General features: G+C 43.8%; 1 protein-coding gene across 3 annotated transcripts in view; it reads left to right on the top strand.

Moving 5' to 3' along the window:
- The window catches only part of AFF3 (ALF transcription elongation factor 3), a 565722-nt gene that overhangs the window by 463687 nt on the left and 81104 nt on the right, over positions 1–20931 (top strand). For all 3 annotated transcript variants that reach the window (XM_053588375.1, XM_053588376.1, XM_053588374.1), the window contains exon 12: positions 5392–5432. In XM_053588375.1, coding sequence (XP_053444350.1) covers positions 5392–5432 — 41 coding nt within the window. The remainder of the gene's footprint in view (positions 1–5391; positions 5433–20931) is intronic.

Here is a 20931-nt window from a genome sequence, read left to right as displayed (position 1 = left end):
CCTGTGAATAATATCCAAAATCTTTCACTTGACCTCCAAAGCCTTTGGGGTCAACCTCATCTTGCTCTGCCTCTATCCTCACTGCTTGTTCAACTGCACACCACAGTGGCCTCTTGTAGTTCTCCAGCTGAGCCAGGATCGAGGCCTGTGTCTGGCCTTTGCTCTGCAACTGTTTTTCCTGCCTGGAGCCTTCCTTTCCCACCCACCCCACTCCTCTGACCCCATCATTGTCCTTTACCCTTCAGGCTTCAGCTTTGTTAGACCTTACTCAGTGAGCCCTTCTTGACCATGTCATTCCAAACACGGTCTCCTTCATCTTTCAGGTTCAGAACACCTTGTCTAGGATGGGGTGTGTGTGTGTGTGTGTGTATGTGTGCGCGCCCCATCACTAGATCCTAAGCACGATATGACAAGAGCTTTGTTCAGTTTGTCACCCAAGCCAAGCCCAGTGCCTGCACATAGTAGGTACTTCAGATTGAACTACAAACCTGTCCAAGTGTAAGTTGTGGTTTTCTGTTTGTTTGTTTGTTTGTTGAGACAGAGTCTCATTATGTCGCCCTCAGTAGAGTGTCGTGGCATCACAGCAACTTCAAACTCTTGGGCTTAAGTGATTCTCTTGCTTCAGCCTCCCAAGTAGCCTCCCTCCTGTAGCTGAAACTACAGGTGCCTACCACAGCACCCGGCTATTTTTTGTTATAGTTGTCTTTGTTGTTTAGCTGGCCCAGGCCGGGTTCCAACCCACCAGTCCTGGTGTATGTGGCCAGCACCCTAACCACTTGGCTACGGGCGCCGAGCCGTAAGTTGTGTTTCTATCAAGTAAGAAATGGTATTCTGAGACCTCTCTGAATTGTGGCCTCTTCCTTTGTTTTCCTCCCCATTCCAAATATCCATGAACTTGTTCTATCCTCAACCCAATTACAATAAGGGCATTTAATATCCTCTTTGATTTCCTTTCAAAAACAGACTGGGACTTGCAATTCATTTAGCACACATCGAAACCTAAAAAGTCTAAGATTATGTTCCCAAGCAACAAGCTTGCTATTAAAGACAGAGAAAAGATGTCATCTTTTGAAGAGGACCTGTAAAATGACTATTTCTGGCAGAAAACTTGTTTTGTCTCATTGACTGGAGCTTCAGAGTCATTCATGAATGAGTAATGAACTCAGGAAAGATCAATGAAGCATCCTCTTAACGCTCTCAACCTATTTACTTGAGAACTGAATCAAAGGAAAGTTGCAGGGAGAAGATGAGAGATTTAGAAAGAGAAAAATGTAGTTGCCGTTATGTACAACTCTCGAAGGAATGAAAATGGGCAGTTCATCTAGTTTACTGAATAATTTTTCAGGCTTCTGAAAAAGTCAACTAAGTAATTTTTTTTTTTTTTTTGCTACTTAATTCCGGTGTTTGTTTTATTATTTTCCAACAGTAAAATAAAATAGTGTGCAAATGCTGAAGATTTTTTTAAAGTGAACATGCAGTATAAAAATCTTAGTGGTCTGTGCTTGGGTATATGACTACGGTTTTAATGTAATACCATATGCTTTTTTTTTCCTCCTCTGAAGGAATTATTTAATACATTTAACGTATTCTCATCTTCTTTCTTAATAGATAATGAGTTGTCCTCTGTAAAGTTCTTAATAATGTAGAATAACTGCAAATTAAATGACACAATTAGATTCTGGCATCAAAAAATAGTGGTGCAGCAAATCATGGTGCTGAGTACCACAGTGTTGAGTGTGGGGCCACATCCCTCACGTGAGCAGATTAAAGGAATAAGGAACGGCAGAAAGACATTGCTAACTGGTTCCTAAGCCCAGAAGAACCTTTTCCCAGCATCACACCCTCTGAGAAAGGAAAGCAGCCCTTCCTCCAAGCTTCTGACCCAGCTTCTATTAGAGGACAAGGCCAACATCAGTCCTGGGGAGCTGTCAGCAGGTCCTGCCACCTGGAGCACGTCAGTTCTTAGACACTCCAGTAGTAATAGAACAGCAGTGTTTGTCTTTTATTTGTTTTGCTTTTACTTTTTAAAATCATTTTCTGACAGGCTACACATCAACATGTGTGCTTTCCCTATCACAAAAGTCAGCAGGAACTATCTGGAGGCAGGAGAGAAAAGAGTCAATAGACATTTTAAATATTGACAGCCATGGTCTATTTCTGTGGCTAAGGGAAAACTCAGATGCCACATTAGAGATTTCTATTGAACTTTCAGTCACATCTCTTATGATTTCTGTTATTCCAGGAAGAGTTGGTCTCCCATGCCCCCTGCTGAGATGATGTTACGAGACTATACGAATAAAACATTCCGCCTTTCTTTAGGGGAGTTCAAAATACTTCGTGTATATTCAGCCAAACAGAGTCAGGAGTAGAGAGTTAAGTTCTTTTCACATATCAATGCCAAAAGTGAAGGCTGTCTTACTGAATGAGAGGAGAACTTTTCAGGAGACAAACCTGTGAACAATGATTGTACCTGCCTCCTGTTGGGTGCTTTTTGTGAAGATGCCCCTGGGCTGGCTCTCTGGGAGAGCACAGGAAAGGAATGTAAGCAGAGAGAGGAAAGTACCCATCGCAGAGGTGTCTGAGTGAGTGGGCTTCTCTTTCCTCTCAGGCACCCTCATCAAGAGAAAGATTGGTAAATACTGTTCTTCCCTCCTGGGAAGTAATTGTGTGACATTGGAATGCCAGGACACTGGGACCTTAATTCACTGTTCACTGGAATCTCAGGAACAAAGAAGGGACACTAACTCCTTTGATTGTCCACAGGAGTTTGGACATAAACTGGCTCCTTCAACATCCCGTTCAGAGAAGGAAAAGGCAGTTGTGAAAATGAGCTATAGGTTGAGGGCCAGACTCAGAGTCTATAATAACTGAATTGTGGGCGATGCCTGTGGCTCAGTGAACAGGGTGCCAGCCCCATATACCGAGGGTGGCAGGTTCAAACCCAACCCCAGCCAAAACTGCAACAACAACAAAATAAAATAAAAATAACTGAATGGTGGGCAGCGCTTGTGGCTCAGTGAGTAGGGCGCTGGCCCCATATGCCAAGGGTGGCGGGTTCAAACCCAGCCCCAGCCACACTGAAACAAAAAATAGCCGGGTGTTGTGGTGGGCGCCTGTAGTCCCAGCTGCCTGGGAGGCTGAGGCAAGAGAATCGCGTAAGCCCAAGAGTTAGAGGATGCTGTGAGCTGTGTGACGCCACGGCACTCTACCCGAGGACGGTACAGTGAGACTCTGTCTCCACAAAAAGAAATAAATAAATAACTAAATGGTAAAACCTATCCCAAATGTAAGACTCTCCATCCCTAGCTGGACAGATCTGATGGTTTTTCCTAAATGTGTTGTCGTGTCACTTGTGGAAATCGTCTAAGTTCCTTTTACCAGTTTCTTTCCCAACTCCTTTTGCCAGGCCCTGAAGCTCATGAATCATCAATATTTGATGATTGGGGCATCAGAAGATAGTGGTGCAGGCAGTTGGTGGTGCTGAGTACCAGTGTTGTGCGTGTGCCGAATTCATCTTGTGAGCAGATGAAAGAGTGAGGAACCAACACCTATCCCTGTCACCCCGACCTGCTGCAGCACACTCTCGTCGTTGTACGGGGACAGTTCCTCATCCCACAGGGACCTTCCTGTTCTCAAAGGCAGTCATGATCTCCCTCATGGATGTGACCTGCAGAAACATGCTCACTCACTTCCAGATACCCTGGGGTTCCCAGTAGGGGTGCCCCAGCTGAGATTTGCTGCCAGAGACTGCGACAGGCCCTGGCCCTGCTCAGTACTACCAGTGTCTCTTTTGTTAAAATTGTGCTCATGTTTCAGTGGGAAGGATTCCCCAACTGATTCATTCATTTAATGTTTGCATAGCAGACGTTTACTGACCCCTGCTGACAGTTCATCCTGTCCATATCTGCACCGTCCTAACACTGTCTTAATCTTCTCATTTTCATGTTATTCTAAAAGTGTGGTCAAATCACCCCTGGACCTCTCTTCTGACCTTCCACCTAGGAATGAACTTCTCCAGAACAGAGACTCCTTCTACTTTTATTTTTATCTGTCCTGGAACCCACTACAACAATCTGCAAGTGGCAGGATTTGGTAGATGTTGGACTGACTCACTAATCCAAGGATATGCAACTATCACCAGGGGTATATTTTATTTCTATAATAGGGTTAATGATCCTGGTGTGTCTTTTTCTCTAACGTGAAGTTTGTATTTTTCTGCTATGTTAATGTATTGAGGGGACAGTATGAAAAGTATTTTGGTGTCCCTGGTCAGCGGTAAACATGCAGGGTGAAAAAGGGCCATGTGCACACTCCTTTCTTCTGGGAGTACCCAAAGGAAGGCTGGTCTTAGGGCTCCCAGTTACAACTTCTAGGACAGATAACATAGCATGTAGAGGGCAGAGAGCGTTCCTTAGCCTGGTAGTGTCCAGTAGTAGAAGGCAAATGAATGAAAACTAGAATAGGCAAAGAAAAGGAAAGCAAGTAGAAAAATGGGAGAATCTGATGGGGGATTGAAGGTCTTTTTTATTTCATTTTCTTTTAGTGTTTTATTATGGAAAATTTCTATACAAACATACACACGCCCACACACGGACATCCCACCTCTAGTGAGTAAAAAAAGTAAAAACCAATACATTTTCAATACAAAATGAAAATTTTATTTATTTCATGTACAAAGATGGCCAGAATACTATAAGAACCTGTATACACACCACATGCCCATCACCTGGCTGCAGCAGTTCTTACCTCAGGGCCATCCTGTTCCATGAGAAGGCCCACCCACGCTACCATCCCTCAGAATTATTTTTAAGCAGATCTCAACATCATGTAATTTTATCCATAAATATTTTTCAATGTGAATCTCTAAAAGACTCTTTAAAATCCTTGCCACAATATCATGACTGTGCCTAAAAAAATAATCCCATAATGTCATGAAATTTCCAGTCATCATTTCCTTTTCCAACTGTAGAGACTTTCAGTAATTCTGAGAACTGGGTCAAAAATTATACCTGTATTGGGAAAGAAGCTACAAAGTGTCGAAGACTGATCTTTTTCATGTAAGAAAGGAGAATAAGCAATGGGAAAATGATTTCGGAAAGTAAAAATGAAATAGCTCTGGTCTTTGCCAGGTTTCCAATCTCACCTTGGTGGAGCACTTCGTACCTCCCCCAAACCACCCCTGGTGGCAGGTGTGCATGGCTGGGCTTCAGTTAAACCTTTAGGAATGTTCATTTCATAAGATGACAGGGCTGTCTTCTATGTTGCTAGTGGTTTAAAATTTGGCCACATGACAAAAATGTAACATGGTTTTTTTCTCTTTCAGTGTTGATGGAGCACATAATGTAAAAGTGAGAATATTAAATAAACATCCCTGCCCTTTCTTTCTTCCAGCAGGCAGCCCAGAGAACTGCTCTCCGCGCTCTCTCTGACAGGTACATTTTGTCATTTTTATGAACTATAAATTGCTTTATGAAACATTGAGCCCTATTTATTGTGGCATATAATTCATAATCGGATTTTGTCCCTAAAGTATCTGTGAACTGGGATGTTAACCATTTTGCATGCTTGGATTTGTCATGCATATGTGGAGTTTATTACTGCAAAAATCACCTTGTTGTATTTCGTATCAAGTATGAAGAATCCCTTGTTGTGCAATGAAACAAGAGACAAGGAACTTAGAGGAAAAGGCCTGAATGGTGCAGTAAATTCTGAACTTTGGAATTAGTTGAGATCTAAGCTCATTTTTCAGCAATAAGTACTTCATTTATTTTGAGATGTTTTCTTCAGACTTTTCCGTATCATTTCCCTAAGAGCTATCTATCTTTTGATAAGATTTTCTCTTGAAATCCTCTATGCATGTAAGCTGATAGCTCATGATCCTGTGTGCCTGGCTTTTCTTCCTTGCTTTGGCTTATTTCTCTTGACCTGTGTTATTGAATGAGGTATGCAAACCTCATAATCAAGAAACACACTCAAGCTACACACACATCCTGCCTTGCGTAAAAGGCTATATAGAGATAGTTGAGCAGGGATATCTAGAGTTACAAGACCCTTTTTTTAATTTGGTTTGTTTTTTCACTTGCTAAGGTTGGTGCACACGTGTGTGTGTGTGTGTGTGTGTGTGTGTGTGTGTGTGTGTTTTGAAGAACTGTCGGGGGGGTAAAGAAGAAGCCCCTATGTGTCTCCACAAGGGAGGAGCTGTTCCTGGCTGGCTGACAGGCACCTCCCCATTGTCTAGCTAATCTTCACCACCCTCCCTTCCTTTCCATTTCCTTTTTCATGGAATGAGCAATAATTGACCCTGTAAACCAGCTCAGCTGAGTGCTTCTCCAAGGTAAAACCTGTCAGTTGGGCGAATTATCTGGTGTGCATGGGTGAAAAGCATTTTCTCTGTGGCAGCAGGCAGAGCGTAAGTATTTTTATTTCGATCAAACAGCCTTTCTGTGGCAACCACACAAGCCCAAGTGCTGTTAAGAATGGCTGGGAAGCATATGTGCCTAGCTGCTGGCTGGAGCTCAGCTTTCCCACCTGTCAGAAGGGTAGCTCAGCAAGTTGCTACCCTTTATGAGAAATAAAGCTCTCTTTTTACCCCCCCCACCCCCCCAAAAAAAAGGTAGCTGGCATGTGATCTTGAATTGCGTCTGGGATTTTCACAAAGGCTGATGACTGTGCTGCTTCTGAGTCTATTGGTAGAAGTAAGAGAGGGTCTGGATCAAAACACAGCAATTCCCTTCTTATGCATACTTCTTTTTTCCCTTTGACTTTTCTTCTTCAACAAAACACACTGAGAAGTAAAGGAAAGCTATGCATTTATAACACTCTGCTAATAAGTACAAGCTTTCCATTGGGGGATAATTAAAGTCTTGTCAAGTTAGATTAAGGTAATGGTCACACAAACTTGTAAATATACTAAAAACCCTTGAATTGTGTGTTTTAGATAGGTGAACTTCATGGAATATAAAGTATGTTTCAGTAAAACTACATATACAAACACAGAATGTCATTTATAACCTTAAGTAGAATGAATCAAAACCTATTTAAGGAAAATATGGACTCCCCTTGGAGACATGGTTGCAAATATAAACACAGTTCAGCAGAATTGATGCATTCCTAGGCTTCTTCCCAAAAGACACATGACTTTTTCCCTGGGTAAAAAAAGTGCATGGATTTTAACAATGAGCAATGGTACTTTCTTTGACTTTTTCGTAGTATTCTGGCTAAAACCCCTTGTAAACCCCACTGCCTACCCAGAAACAGAGGTTCCCATTGTCCTAGTCTTCTTGTAAACTTCTCTGTCTTTAATTATAATAGGGCATTTCTCCCACTTCAGTCTAACAGTTTTTCTGTTCAAACCTGGGGAAACTTGGTCATTTCAAAGTGATGAGTTGACTTTGCTATTCTGGTAACTCATTTGCATAAAGCTACCTTCTCTGTGCTTCTCTCTCTTCTGTGTGGTCTACTAATGCAGAGCCATGAAAGTAATTTCCGTAGTTGATAAGCATTTATAATCATCTGGAAATGAAATACACAACCTTTCTTCAAGATAACAACTTAAAAACATCTACTGAGTTAATTGGATTCATATTTTCCAGCTTTTTTAATTAGAAAATACTAATTCATCAAGTGGCAGGTGCCATTTTTATCACATTATCTTTTTGAATAAACAAATATTCTAGAAAAATGACTCATGTGACTCAGCGTCAGACCACTGTATGACTAGCCTAATGTTCTGTCTGTCCAAGAAACCTCAGGGTAGGGATGGAATTAAGTAATGACTCCCCAGGCCGTGCCCGTCCCAAGGTGGGGCTCTCACTCCAATACCTCTGGGTCTGCAGAGCCCAGGCAGTAGTCCTCTAGTATACTTTTGTTACACAAACTATTCTCACTTTCAACTTATTACCTCTATGTAAAATTCTTCATGATTAGGCAGCACTTTCTTTTTTGTTCTTGAAAATAAAACACATTTCAGACCGCAAAAGGTGCTTCCTAAGTTCTGCAGTTCTGGAATGGGGCATAAAAACTCCCACAACAGGCTGCTTGTGGCAGAGAGTGGCTCTGAGCACCTCTGGGCCTCACCCTCCAGACCTTCAGAGCTCCAGTGTCCCACAGTGCCACTGACCTGTGGGCCTGCTACATGTCCATTTAGCATCAACCTCAACTACCCTGTGAACACATGGGCATTTGCCCATGAGGGTAGAGGCATTTGGTTTCAAGGGTAGAGGCATTTGGTTTCAAGATGTACAAATTGATGTACAAAAAAGATTTTGTTGACGTGAGTTTGGTGGGAGAATGTGGGTTTACATTGTAAAAAAGCCAGTGGTGGTTGTCTATTTCCCTGTAAGGGAGACCTCCTTCAAAGCTTCGAGACCTGACCTATTGAGACCAATTGTGAGGAAAAGAAACTGTGTCCCTTTATAAGGATGGATAGGAATCTCATCCCTCTGGGGTTTTGTAGATTAGACTATGTCCAGATGCCTTCAGAAGATCAATCTTGTCTGTCTTTTCATTTTTCCAAAGTGTTCTGGTATATTTTCTAAACAGGCATTCTGGCACAAATCTAATATCTGACAGAGCAGCCTGTATGCTTTAAAGTTCAGAGAATTTTCTGTAATCAATACAGTCTTGATAAATTTAAACTGATATTTCCATTGCCTAAATTTAAAACACCATCTGCGATCACCCCTCCAAAAAGAATCTTTTGCCTTGTGTGGTTTTTGCCTGAGTGATGGGCTTAACTTATGATTCGGCCAAAACAGCCAACACGAACTTACTGCAGGTTGAAACAAAATCAGAATGGCAAGGTGAAGTTGGAACTTGGGCTTCAGCCCCACTAGCTTATGCCACCCACCCTCCAGTGACTGGAAGGGTTGTGTGAGGGTAGGATGGTACATTTTTTGTTCTTTTCTACTACTGACTGTTGACTTTTTTCATTTGTGTATTCTATACCATTGAGAGTCAGTGGCCTGCCAGAGGCCCATTGATGCCCCCAAGTAATGGAAGAAGCAGGCGAACAGGGCAGAAAGAAGTGGCAGAATTCTTTCTAAGATAAACAAGTCAGTCAATCACAGGAAAATTACAGTTTGCTAAGGGACACTATTCTTCTCCCCTATTCACTCCTTAGAATGTGCCTCTCAAGTGTTTTTTCCTTTTATGGGTCATTTTATTTCATGCTAGGAAGAGGCAGGAGAAAAGAGGGATAAATGGGCATGAAGTTCATTTATAAAAGTGTTACCTTTGGTGTGGACACCGTGCACTGGGAAAACTGCCGCACCCCCCGTAATGTGGAAAATATGCAAAGTGCTGTTAGAGGAAGGCAGAATATGTGTGCAGCATGTGAAGTGCCTTGGAAATGATTAACTTCCCTTCATCAGTAGTAAATAGTAGATAACTGTGATCAGAAAAGGGATTCGTGTGATTTATCAAGCTGAGCGACCGTGCATTTGCAGAGAGACTGGAGGTCAATCTTGCAATCTAGGGCAAGAGGAGCACCAGGAAATTGCCAGGACTAAGAAGTTAATCATACCCCTGGACTGCTTCCATCTGTCTCAGAGCGACAGGCTGCTCACGGCGAGTAGGCATGCTTTATAGCAGCAGATCAGGAATTAATATTTCCTGTGAAACCTCAAGCATCATTTGCAGTAACTTGGGTTTTATAAAAATGAAGCATAATTTTATATGAATAAATCACATTCAGCCAGAAATATGAGAGGCTGGGAAAAAACTGTGCTCGCCTTGTAAAAAAAAAAAAAAAGGAATGAGCAAAAAACCAACATGAAAACAGTTGTTAAAGTGATGGCACTTGGAGGGCACAAATGGCTATGTGGTTAAATCGTGCATATAATCATCTTCTGAAATATCAGCCTGCAGCTCCAGCAATGGCTACGTTTTTATAGCCTTGGAGATGTATCACCAGACGGTAACCTGTCTGCCCATCTGGCAATATCTCAGGTCCAAGATCCACTTGTATTGAAATCTAAACAACTGCCATTGATTTATTCATTTATCCCACAGATATTTACTGAGTGCATCCGGCGTGCTCCATGGGGTGCTGTGCTGGGGCTGGGGGGCCATGGTGGGACACTGTCAGGTGCCTGTGCTCGTGGCTTCACCAGCCACAGGAGTGTTGTCTTTGAAGGAGGAAAGACTCAAAGCTCATGCATTTGCTGTTCTCAATTTTGCCATTTCTCAAATAAATCTCATGTATTAAATCTCCTTGTTTCCCATTAGGGAGAATGTAATGATATAAGCAAATGAGGAGCAGCCTAAAATTAAGGGAGTTTCACCTCCACATAGGTAGGAGAATTTGAAATGGTCATGAATGGAAACAACTCCATGGCGAGGTGGGAAGTGCAGGGTGAGTGGTTTGCATTCAGCTTCATCTTCTGACACCTTGTCAACTGGACCAACTTCAACCAAGCAAAGGGAGCATGTTAGGCGTGGCCACCAGCATAGAAGTTTACCTTTCTGGGTAATGTTTTGCCAGTCCCTGGCTATATAAGAGGAAAATCAAAACTGACATGCACTACTAATAGTTCTCTTCTTTAAGGAGAGAAAGAGCGAGAAGGAGGCAGGGAGGGAGGGAGATGGAGCACTTGTAAGAAACTTTTAAACCCCCAACTTTGAAGATGTTAAGGTGGCATGCTGGCAGGCCTTAGGTCCATAGCAGTCACCAGTCTCTCCAAAGCAAGGTGCTCCTTATGATGAAGGCTTTGTGGCATACCATGTGAATAAAACCTCTTTTAAAAGAGCTTTAAAGTGTAGAATCTTGGTCACATTTACTGTCTCATCTTATAATCCTCACAGCAACCCCTGAGATAAATATAAATCTTCTAGTCTGCTACAAGAAGAGGGATATATATGCATAAACACCACATATATTAAAATGCCAATGTATACAAAACTAAAGAAAACTGAGCTATTGACAGGTGCTGCAACTCCACAAGGACCCCCACAGTAGCAAGCTGCAGGCCTGGGACTAGATCCCAAGTCTTCTGACTCCCTGTAAATATGAATCTGTCCTTTTCCATCATGCAACAACAAAGCAGATTTAGATGGGGTCAGAGGTGGAGGTTTGGGCCATAGTTTGCATCCCAACATAATTTCTGGCTTAACCAAATGTTATTGGTTGACTTTTTTTTTTTTTAATAAAAAAAGTTGTGTTTACTTAGAAGCATTCAGAATGTCAACAAAACAGCCGCAACTTTTTTTTTGCAATTACAGAGTGGTATTCAGTTAACAGAACAATTATTTCGTATAAGCTGCATCAGAGACAACTGAAGATGAAGAAACTACCATCCCCATATATAACTAATTTGCGCTGTGCACCAACAAGAACCTGCTTTAAATTTCCACGCCAATTTACAACCCCCATACTGTACCAGGCAAGGTTAGTGGCTATTGAAAATACCACCAGGACAGGGCTATCTAAAGACACATTCAGTAGTGTGTTAACTATACAAAAAAAGACACTGTACAGTTTTAAAAACAAATCTTATACAGCCTTACATTTCAATTTTTTTCTTTAAAAGGAGTGAGTTGGGCGGCGTCTGTGGCTCAAGGGGGTAGGGCGCCAGTCCCAGATGCCAGGGGTGGTGGGTTCAAACCTAGCCCTGGCAATAAAATAAAATAAAAGGAGTGAGTTGTGTACAGGGGGGTTAAATACTTTATAGATAAGAAAAAAAACTGCGCTAGAAACAACTTATTCATCATCATCATCTTATTCATCTTCATCTTCTTCCTTCTTTTTCTTGCTTTTTTCAGCCTTGATGACTCCTTTTTTCACTGAATCAGGCTTTTCTTTTTTTTTTTTGCAGTTTTTGGCCGGGGCCAGGTTTGAACCTGCCACCTCCGGGATATGGTGCTGGCACCCTACTCCTTTGACCCACAGGCGCCGCCCATGCAGCCGTCTTTTCATCAGGCTGCTTGTCATCCGCAGCAGTGTTATTCCACATCTCCCCCAGCTTTTTTGCAACATTACCAATGGATAGGCCAGGATGTTCTCCTTTGATTTTGAGGAGATACTCAGAACAGAACAAGAAAAAGGCCGAAGGAGGCCTCTTGGGTGCATTGGGATCCTTGAACTTCTTTTTTGTTTCCCCTTTAGGAGGGATCTAGGTTTTCATTTCTCTGTCATAACGGGCCTTGTCCGCCTTTGCCATATCTTCAAATTTTCCTTTTTTCTTTAGCAGACATGGTCTCCCACCTCTCTGAGCTTAGCACCTACCACAGTACCTGGCAATTAGGAGACAAAATAAGTCATTTGATAAGTGGAAGAAAACAACAAAGGGGTGAATACACTACACCAGTGCTTCCTGGGTAAAATAATGGCAACTTTGGGCTTAAAAAATAGAAAACAGTTGGTTGGGGTTTTTTTGAGTCAGAGTCTCACTATGTTGCCTTTGGTAGAGTGCCGTGGCGTCACAGCTCACAGCAACCTCAAACTCCTGGGCTTAAGCAATTCTCTTGCCTCAGCCTCCAAAGTAGCTGGGACTACAGGTGCCCACCATAATGCCTGGCTATTTTTTGTTGTACTTGTCACTGTTGTTTAACTGGGCCGGGCTGGGTTCGAACCCGCAGCCTCTGTATACGTGGCTGACACCGTAACCACTATACTATGGGTGCCAAGCCTAAAGAACAGTTTTTTTGAAGCTATAGCTATCCATCAGAATGCTTCAGGGAGCAGGGGATAATTAGGGGCTCACAACTGAGAGGTTCAAGAATGTGTCTGTGCCTGCTTGTAAAGACCTTACCAAACCCAGAAACACACAGGTAGGGGGAGAGAGAGAAAAAGAAGACTGTTAGAAAGACAGACCAATACAAAAGTAGGCAAGAAAGTCTCAAAGATCAACACCACCCAGACCAATTGAATTAGACTGTAAATGCACTAGAAATCAGTATAGAAAAGTTTCTTGCACCAGGTGGGGGTCTGGTTTCTCCCTCTCCTCATTTCTGTTTTTTGTTTTGTTTTGTTTGTTTGTTTGTTTTTTGAGACAGAGTCTCACTATGTCACCTTCAGTAGAGTGCTATGGTATCACAGCTCACAGCAACCTTATACTCTTGGGCTTAAGCGATTCTCTTGCCTCAGCTTCCCAAGTAGCTGGAACTACAGGTGCCCACCACAACACCCAGCTATTTTGTTGTTGTGGTGGTGGTGGTGGTGGTGGTTGTTGTTGTTGTTGTTAACGTTGTTTAGCAGGCTCAGGCCGGGTTCGAACCCGCCAACCCAGGTGCATGTGGCCAGTGCCCTAACCACTGAGCTACGGGCACCAAGCCCATGTCTGTATTTTATACTTAACACATATTATCTCCACCAATTGTTCCTGCTTCTCTTTTCCCTCCTTTACTCATTTGGTGCACATTTACAGTATTGAGTCCTGACAATGGGTAAGGCATTGTACTGGTCTCTACAGAAGACACAAAAATTCATTACCCAGGAGTTTACAGTGTGGTGGAGAAAATGTAGGTATTCTCCCACATTATACCTAAATACAGTGTGTGTTAAAATGCCGACATACACAAAATTGTCTCAGATCTTACTAGAAGAGCAGAATGCCTGCCGAGCATTTCACATGTGTTAACTTCATCCTCACAATAACTCTCCATGAGGAAGGAAGAAGTCACCATTAGAGCCTCGAAGAGATGATATTGTCAATGAAACTCCATTTCATTTCATGTTCTAAACTCCTCCCCCTAAAACCCTAATGAATCCAAAAATTTACCCCATGTCTTACAGCCATTGTGCCCCAGAATGATCTTCCCAATGCTCTTAGCTACTTCAGTAACACCCTCACATCAAATTTTTCATTTTTCAAGTTTTTCATCAAGTTATGAAAAAATGTCACGGGGGCCTCAGGTAAAATGTTGAAACACTCACAGAGGAAGATGAGCATGGAGGGCACATTCCTAACTTGGGCTTCAGTGATTCCTAACCCTAATCTTATCCTTAATCCCTAACCCTAACATTAACCCACAGCTCCTGCCATCAGCACCTGCAGTAACTGCTGACCCAGCCTGTGGCTGTGCTTTGTCTGCTTTGTGTATTTATGCCTGGTCTCCACAGCAACTAGAGAGCAGGGGCCACACCTTGAATATCAGATACTATATAGCAAACAATGGCTCCATCACGACTACTAAGTGCCTTTGTTCTTTATTATTTTTTTTTAATTTCAGATTCATATGAGGGTGCATACAATTAGGTTACTTTATTTGCCTTTATAAGGCAAAGTCTGAATTGCGGTTGAGTCCTTCCCCCAGGGTGTGCGCATCGTAAGCGTGTGATAGTAAGCTCCCCCCTACATCGTACCCATTGGTGGGAGCTTACCATCCTCATCCCCCTTCTTGAATTTAGTTGTGTTTTTCTCTTGTGTGGGCCTGTAGTTATTGATCTACTGGTTTCAACATAGCATTGAGTACATGGAATGCTTGCTTTTCCATTCTTATAATACTTAGGAGGATGTTCTGTAACTCCTTCCAGGTAAATACAAAAGAAGTAAAGCCTCCATCTTTTTATGGCTGAATAGTATTCCATGATATACGTGCCCCACGTTTATTAATCCATCCATGGGTTATTGGGCACTTCGTTTGTTTACACATATTTGCAATTCTGAATTGAGCTGCTATATACATTCCAGTGCAAATGTCCTTGTGATAAGATGCTCTTTTCTCTTCTGGATAGATACCTAGTAATGAGATTGTGGAATCACATGGAAGGTCTTCTGTCTTCACAGAACACAATGGAATAAAAACACTAAATGCCTTTTTTAAAAAAGACAGACCGAGAATGCAAATTATGCCACTCATCTCTGTTCTCATGATAAGGAGAGAAGGAAAAAAAAAAAACACAAAAACAAAGCCCTGGTACAGCTTTTCCTAATCTCCCTTCTGGTCACAGGATATCATGATGCAAGCCTGGGACTTTGAATCCTTGAACTTGGGCCGGAATTTACTTTGGGCAAAGCACTTACACACCTGAGTCTGAACACTCTCAGTTGTATAAACAGGATGGTAATACGCCCTCCTCCTTGAGTTTATGTACAGATGTAATGAGGTGCTAAATAGAAAAGGTGCCTTGTTTAGCTCACCCTCCCAATGATGGTATTTACTTCATCACACCACCAAAAAACAGCCGCTCACCAAGATACCAAAAGCTGGTCTTTGATTTAAGTCCTTCCAAGAGGCTTAATAACCAAGAGAGGAAAATATTAGAATATAGGTTTAATGTATGAAACAATAATATTGTATTGGGGGCATATTTTTGCATTGACGTTATAAAAAAGCAAGTATCAACAAATCCCAAGAAGTGTCCCTTGCTGTTACTCATCCCATCCCTATTTCGTCATATGTTTTAATCAAGCCAGATTAGAGGCGAGGCTCCCCCACGCCTCTAAGGAGGCTGCAAACTCTCTCCCACCTCATCTTCCTACTTCACTCAGCGAGAAAAGGCGTCCTGGGTCATTTCCTGACAGCTTTCCATCTGCTCACCAAAAAAATTGGTCTTCGTTTATAATTTCAAAGTAAATAATTCTTACTTCAAAAGCAAACAGTAGTTCTCAGATAGTATGGAAGACCCTGGGAAAGAACTGTGTGGGAGCCATGCAAGAGGCAGAAATGCCCAGAGTGGCAATACCACACTCTCCCCTCTCCTGGGGCCCAGTGATCAGCATCTACAGTCACAGAAGTAGAGACCTCGGCCTGGCTGCTCCAACAGAGAGGCCGCGTAAGTGTCCCTGACAGCCCTTTGGTGCCTGTTAGCTCCACCCGCTGCATTAACAGCATGAGCAAACACAGGCTGTCATGTCTAAAAATCAGCTTTGAAAAAGCCCCCTTTAGAACTAATTTTCACAATAAAACTGAATGGCTCCAGAGAAACCATTGAGTTCTATCAGGTAAATAATACACATTTTAAAAGGCCCCAAACATGTATTTTACACAAAAGAAGAGAGCAGCCTGAAGATAGTCTTTTGAGTAAATAAATAACAAGTAGTATAAAGCCACTAATTGCCCTTTAAGATGGTTTAGTGGGTTGAAGATATCTGAGGATTAATAGGGACCTGCTGCCTGATGTCTGGTGAGGAGGAAGTAGCAGGGGGCCCTCTGGGTGACAGTCAGCTTTGACCCTTTCAGATAATTCTCCCATACCTCGGAACTGGTGGCATGGCATGAGCTGAGTCATACTTAGAGGAGTTTTGACCTCTTTACAAAGGAATGATCATGGTCTTGGCTGTATAGCAATGTGAAGGTACTTAATGCTCCTGAATTGTACACATGAAGTTGGTCAAAATGGCCAATTTTATGTTATTAGTATTCTTCCATAATTTGGGGTGGGGGGGGGAGAAACGGAGGAAAATGAATGGGCCTCTCTGCAAAAGCTAATATTCCGGGTTCTTCAGCATGGCCCTCTTTCTCGTAGGTGGAGATGTTCTCTCTTCCCAGGTTGGAGGTATTAGACTTCTAGCCCAGACACTCCTCCCTCCCTTCTCTGCTAGCAGAGAAGACCTCCCACAAGTTACCCCTGTCCTCTGGGTCTGGCCAGAGCCCAGCCCACTGGGCCCTCCCCTTCTCCTTAGCCAGCTATCTGTGACCAGGAGGAGCAAAGCTAAGCTGCACCATCAGAGCTCACCAAGCTCACAGCCATCTGCAAACATGGGAAAGGGGCCCGAGGGGACCAGTCTCTTCCTAGATGCAGTGACAAAAGAATTAGAATCATACTCACTAATTCTGATCCATTATTCTGAAAACTCACCCTCTCAGACCAAGCCCGGGAAGTTACCAAAGGTAAGATACTCGAATTACAGAACTCCTTCTACTCAAAGTCTTTGATACCATGTTGTACTCCTTTGAAAGCCTGTGTCACCGTCCATTCTAGATCAAGGACAACGTATACATGTACCTAACATGTATGGTTCTCTTGTTTTTATTTAAATTTGCATCCAAAAAAATTTTGTTAAGTATCCAAGACACATGACATCTCAGAGCAGTAATTAAGAGAGAAAGCTATTATATAATTAGCATAGTTTTGTTTTTTTTTTCTTTTGCAGTTTCTGGCCAGGGCTGGGCTTGAACCAGCCACCCTACTTGTTTTTGCAAATATTTATCTCTGAAGGAGAAGTGCACCTGTTCCTTCTTGAATAACTACTTAGGTTCAATTAAGTCCCTGCTGTCTCGAATACAGTGTGTGGGTGGTGAGTGAATTAGTGGTCAATTCTAATGGAATGCTTAAACTGATGACATGCAAAGATACAACCACTGGTTGTCCCTCCCCTCTTTTAATTCTGTATGTGTGGTCGCAGTGATCACAGATTCAGATCTGGGGAATTAAACTGAACTTTAAAGAAATCTAAGGGCAATAGATAATAGATTTAACATGGTGGGGGGGGACACATTTGTAGTGCACGTGTGTGTTTCTGAACCCTCCGTGTCACTGTCTTCAGCTGTGTCACTCATACGTGTCACCAGAGGCTCACTGAAGAAGCATTGGCAGTAGGTGGGGCCATGGTTTTAAAGCCAATAGATAGACTGGGGGCGGGAGGGCGGTTGCCTTGTGTTTTGTTTATAACCAAACTACTTAGCCACTTTGGGGAGTTCATATTATTATACCAAGTCTGTTTCATTCTGCTTTTAAACTCCTTTCAGTGGGAAAAACTAGCCAACGCCCTGGAGTCCTCTTTCTCTGGCTTTTGGAGCCCTTCAGGCTAGCACCCTCCTTCCAATCCCATTCTCTCCATACCCCACCCCTATCTCCCAGCCCCAGGATTGTCCCACCCAAGCCATTTCTCTCCCTAGATGGGGACTCAGCAGGAGTGTGCCCACCTCCAGCTGCTGACTGCAGTCTTGGGGCCTGCCCTCTCCTCCACTCCCGAGGCAGCCTCCCCATGATCTGCTCTCAAAGGCAGCCCTGGGCCAGCATTGGCTGCGCTGGGCTGACCAGGCTTTGATGACTGCATCTTGGAGCTTGATAAACTCCCCTGCTGCTGTGGAAAGGTTAACATGCCCCTTGTTAACTGGAGCAGCCTGACCTTTCTGATTCTGTCCAAGTCCCTTCCCTGTGCTGGCTCCCAGGCCTGTGGCTGGCAGGCCAGCTGCCGTACCGTGTCCTCCCCTGCTGCAGAATGCAGCACCCTCCCCTGCCCTTGCTAGGCATTGTCAGACCCTGGCCATCTGTATCCCTGGCATTTGGGGACAACCATTTGATCCACCGAATTCCACATAGACTTCTCAGCCTTGCTTCCTTTCTATAATTATGCGTAGCCTTAGATTTGAGTTTTCATACTACCTCCCACCCACTGTCCCTCTCGTCCCCAGAGGCTGCGTTCAGTGTGGCAGTGCTCATCAATTACAGCTTGGTTCTGTTAAAATGCTGAAGCAAACCGACTGCTTATGAAGGGCAAATCCATGGCCCCCTTTCACAGTCTAGGTTGGCCAGCTCACTGGCCCCAGTCTGGTGCGTTGGGCCAGGCCTCGATGAAACCCCTCCCAGGCCAAGACTCTGCAGCCCTGGCAGCTCCCCACGCAGCCTCCCTGGACCTTGTTGGCCCAGTGCCCAGCCAGTGAGTCAAAGAGCCACTTGGGCCACGGTTCCTCTTTTCTTTTTATTTATTTATTTTTTGAGACAGAGTCTCACTTTATCACCCTCAGTAGAGTGCCATGGTGTCATAGCTTACAGCAACCTCAAATTCTTGGGCTCCCAAATCTTCTTGCCTTAGCCTCCCAAGTAGGTGGGACTACAGGCACCCACCACAATACCCAGCTATTTTTTTTTTTTTTTGCAGTATTTTTTTGGCCGGGGCCGGGTTTGAACCCACCACCTCTGGTATATGGGGCTGGTGCCCTACTCCTTTGAGCCACAGTCATCACCACCCCCCCCTTTCTTTTTTTTTTTTGCAGTTTTAGCTATTTTTTTTTTTTTTGAGAGACAAGATCTTGTTCTTGCTTAGGCTGGTCTTGAACTCCTGAGCTGAGGCAATCCATGCATCTCAGCCTCCCAAAGTGCTAAGATGGCATGAGCCACTACACCTGGTCCATAGTTCCTCTTCCCACCATGGAGACAGAAACCCCTGTTCAGCCTGCCTAACTCTGGGGCTAGGATGGACCTAGGAAAATAACCGTGGACCCTGGTGGTGCCCATGGCTCAGTAGGTAGGACGCTGGCCACATACACCGAGGCTGGAGGGTTTGAACACAGCCTGAGCCAACTTAAAGCAACAATGGCAATGCAACAACAACAAAAAAAAAAAGAAAAAAAATAGCCGGGCATTGTGGTGGGCACCTGTAGTCCCAGCTACCTTGGAGGCTGAGGTAAGAGAATCGCTTAAGGAGTTTGAGGTTGTTGTGAGCTGTGACACAACACTCTATCTAGGGCGACAACTTGAGACTCTGTCTCAAAAAAAAAAAAAAAAAAAAAAACAACTATGGACCCTACGGGAGCTCAGTATATTAAGGTGTTAGTTGTCTGAGGGAGTATATAAAGGAAGTCCAGGTTTTCTGTCATCACCCCAGCCACTGAGCTATTTAACTGTAATTCTAAAAGGACTGTACACATTGTCTTTGCAATTGTTGGAAGATGACCACGAAGCCAGATGATAATCTGCCCCTCTTTAACAAAAACTTGTGGTCTTCCTGGCGTGGGTGACCTTCTGGCCTCCTGGTGTAGTGTGCTGCTGCCCTGGGCCCTGTGCTGGGGACGTGCTGTCATCATCCATTTCATCACCAGACAGCCCTCTAAGGCAGGTATTGTCACTGGAGAAACTGATGCCCAGAGAGCTAGAGCCACTTGCCAGAGTTGATGCATACAATCAGAGTGGAGCCAGCCAGTACCCAGGTTTATAGGCAATAGGGAGGTCCTAGCAGAAGGGCCCCAGCCCTTCTCCAGCCTTCTGAATCCCCTTAAAATAGGACAAATCCAGCTCTGCCTGGAGGCCTGCTCATGGCACAAGCTTAAGTACTGCACACAGGGCCTGGGCTGCTCTGTTCTCCTGCCCCTCGTGAGTAGAGTCTGCTCTGGGCTGGCTTGGTAGAACATACCTCCTCTAGTGCTATTCATTCCAAGGAAGTAGATCTGGGAATCTCAGCCATCCTTTGTGTCTGCACTTAGAAAAAACTTGAAAAGTACAATGGTTGTGTTTAAACAATTTATGTGATGAGGAGAAGAGAGCCAAACCAACAGTATTTCCCAAAATGTATATCTCTTGAAGCCTCCAACTCCTTCCTGCTTCCAATTATCTGGAGAACTATACACTAGCATTTAAAAATGGAGGCCAAATTTTGCACCCGTCTCTATAGCAATTCTGGATCCCATGGGTCTTTAAAATATGAAGCTGCCCGTATTCGTGTATTTTTTATTTGGACACCAGCCCTGAGTCGTCTCAAGCTTCCTTGTCTTAGTAAGTGAAGCATTGCTCCAGGGCCATGGAGACCACATAAGACTCTCTGGGTACCGGGAGGTCTGTAATAGGAGGGGCCCAACCAATACATCTTCCTGGGTCCCCTCCAAGTCCCACATCTGTTACAGACTCATTTTGTGACTCCAGGCACAGAAGTGTCCCTTCTCCCACACCTGTGCACGCACATCATCTTGTCTGTTTTGTGTTGCTATAAGGGAATGCCTGAGGCTGGGAGGTTTATAAAGAGAAGAGATTTCTTTGGCTCCCAGTTCAGCAGGCAGCACAGGAAGCAGGGCATCCACTCGGCTTCCAGTGAGGGCTTTTACACCACATCAGAACTTGGCAGAGAAGGGAACCTGAGAAGAGGGACCTGGAGGAGGAAATTTGCTTCGTGATAACCCACCGTCTAGGAACTAACTCATCCCCACAAAGACTAACCCCCGGTCTCCAGGACGACAACTCGCTCTCTTCTGGGAGAGCAGCACCAGGCCTCTCATAAGGGGTCCTTCACGACCCACACGCCTCCGGGGGGCCCAGCACTGCCATGTTGAGGG

Source organism: Nycticebus coucang, chromosome 4 (assembly GCF_027406575.1).
Source record: "Nycticebus coucang isolate mNycCou1 chromosome 4, mNycCou1.pri, whole genome shotgun sequence".
In the NCBI taxonomy this organism is placed as follows: domain Eukaryota; kingdom Metazoa; phylum Chordata; class Mammalia; order Primates; family Lorisidae; genus Nycticebus; species Nycticebus coucang.
Note: the sequence above shows the minus strand (reverse complement) of the source record. Positions and strands in the feature narration are given on the sequence as shown.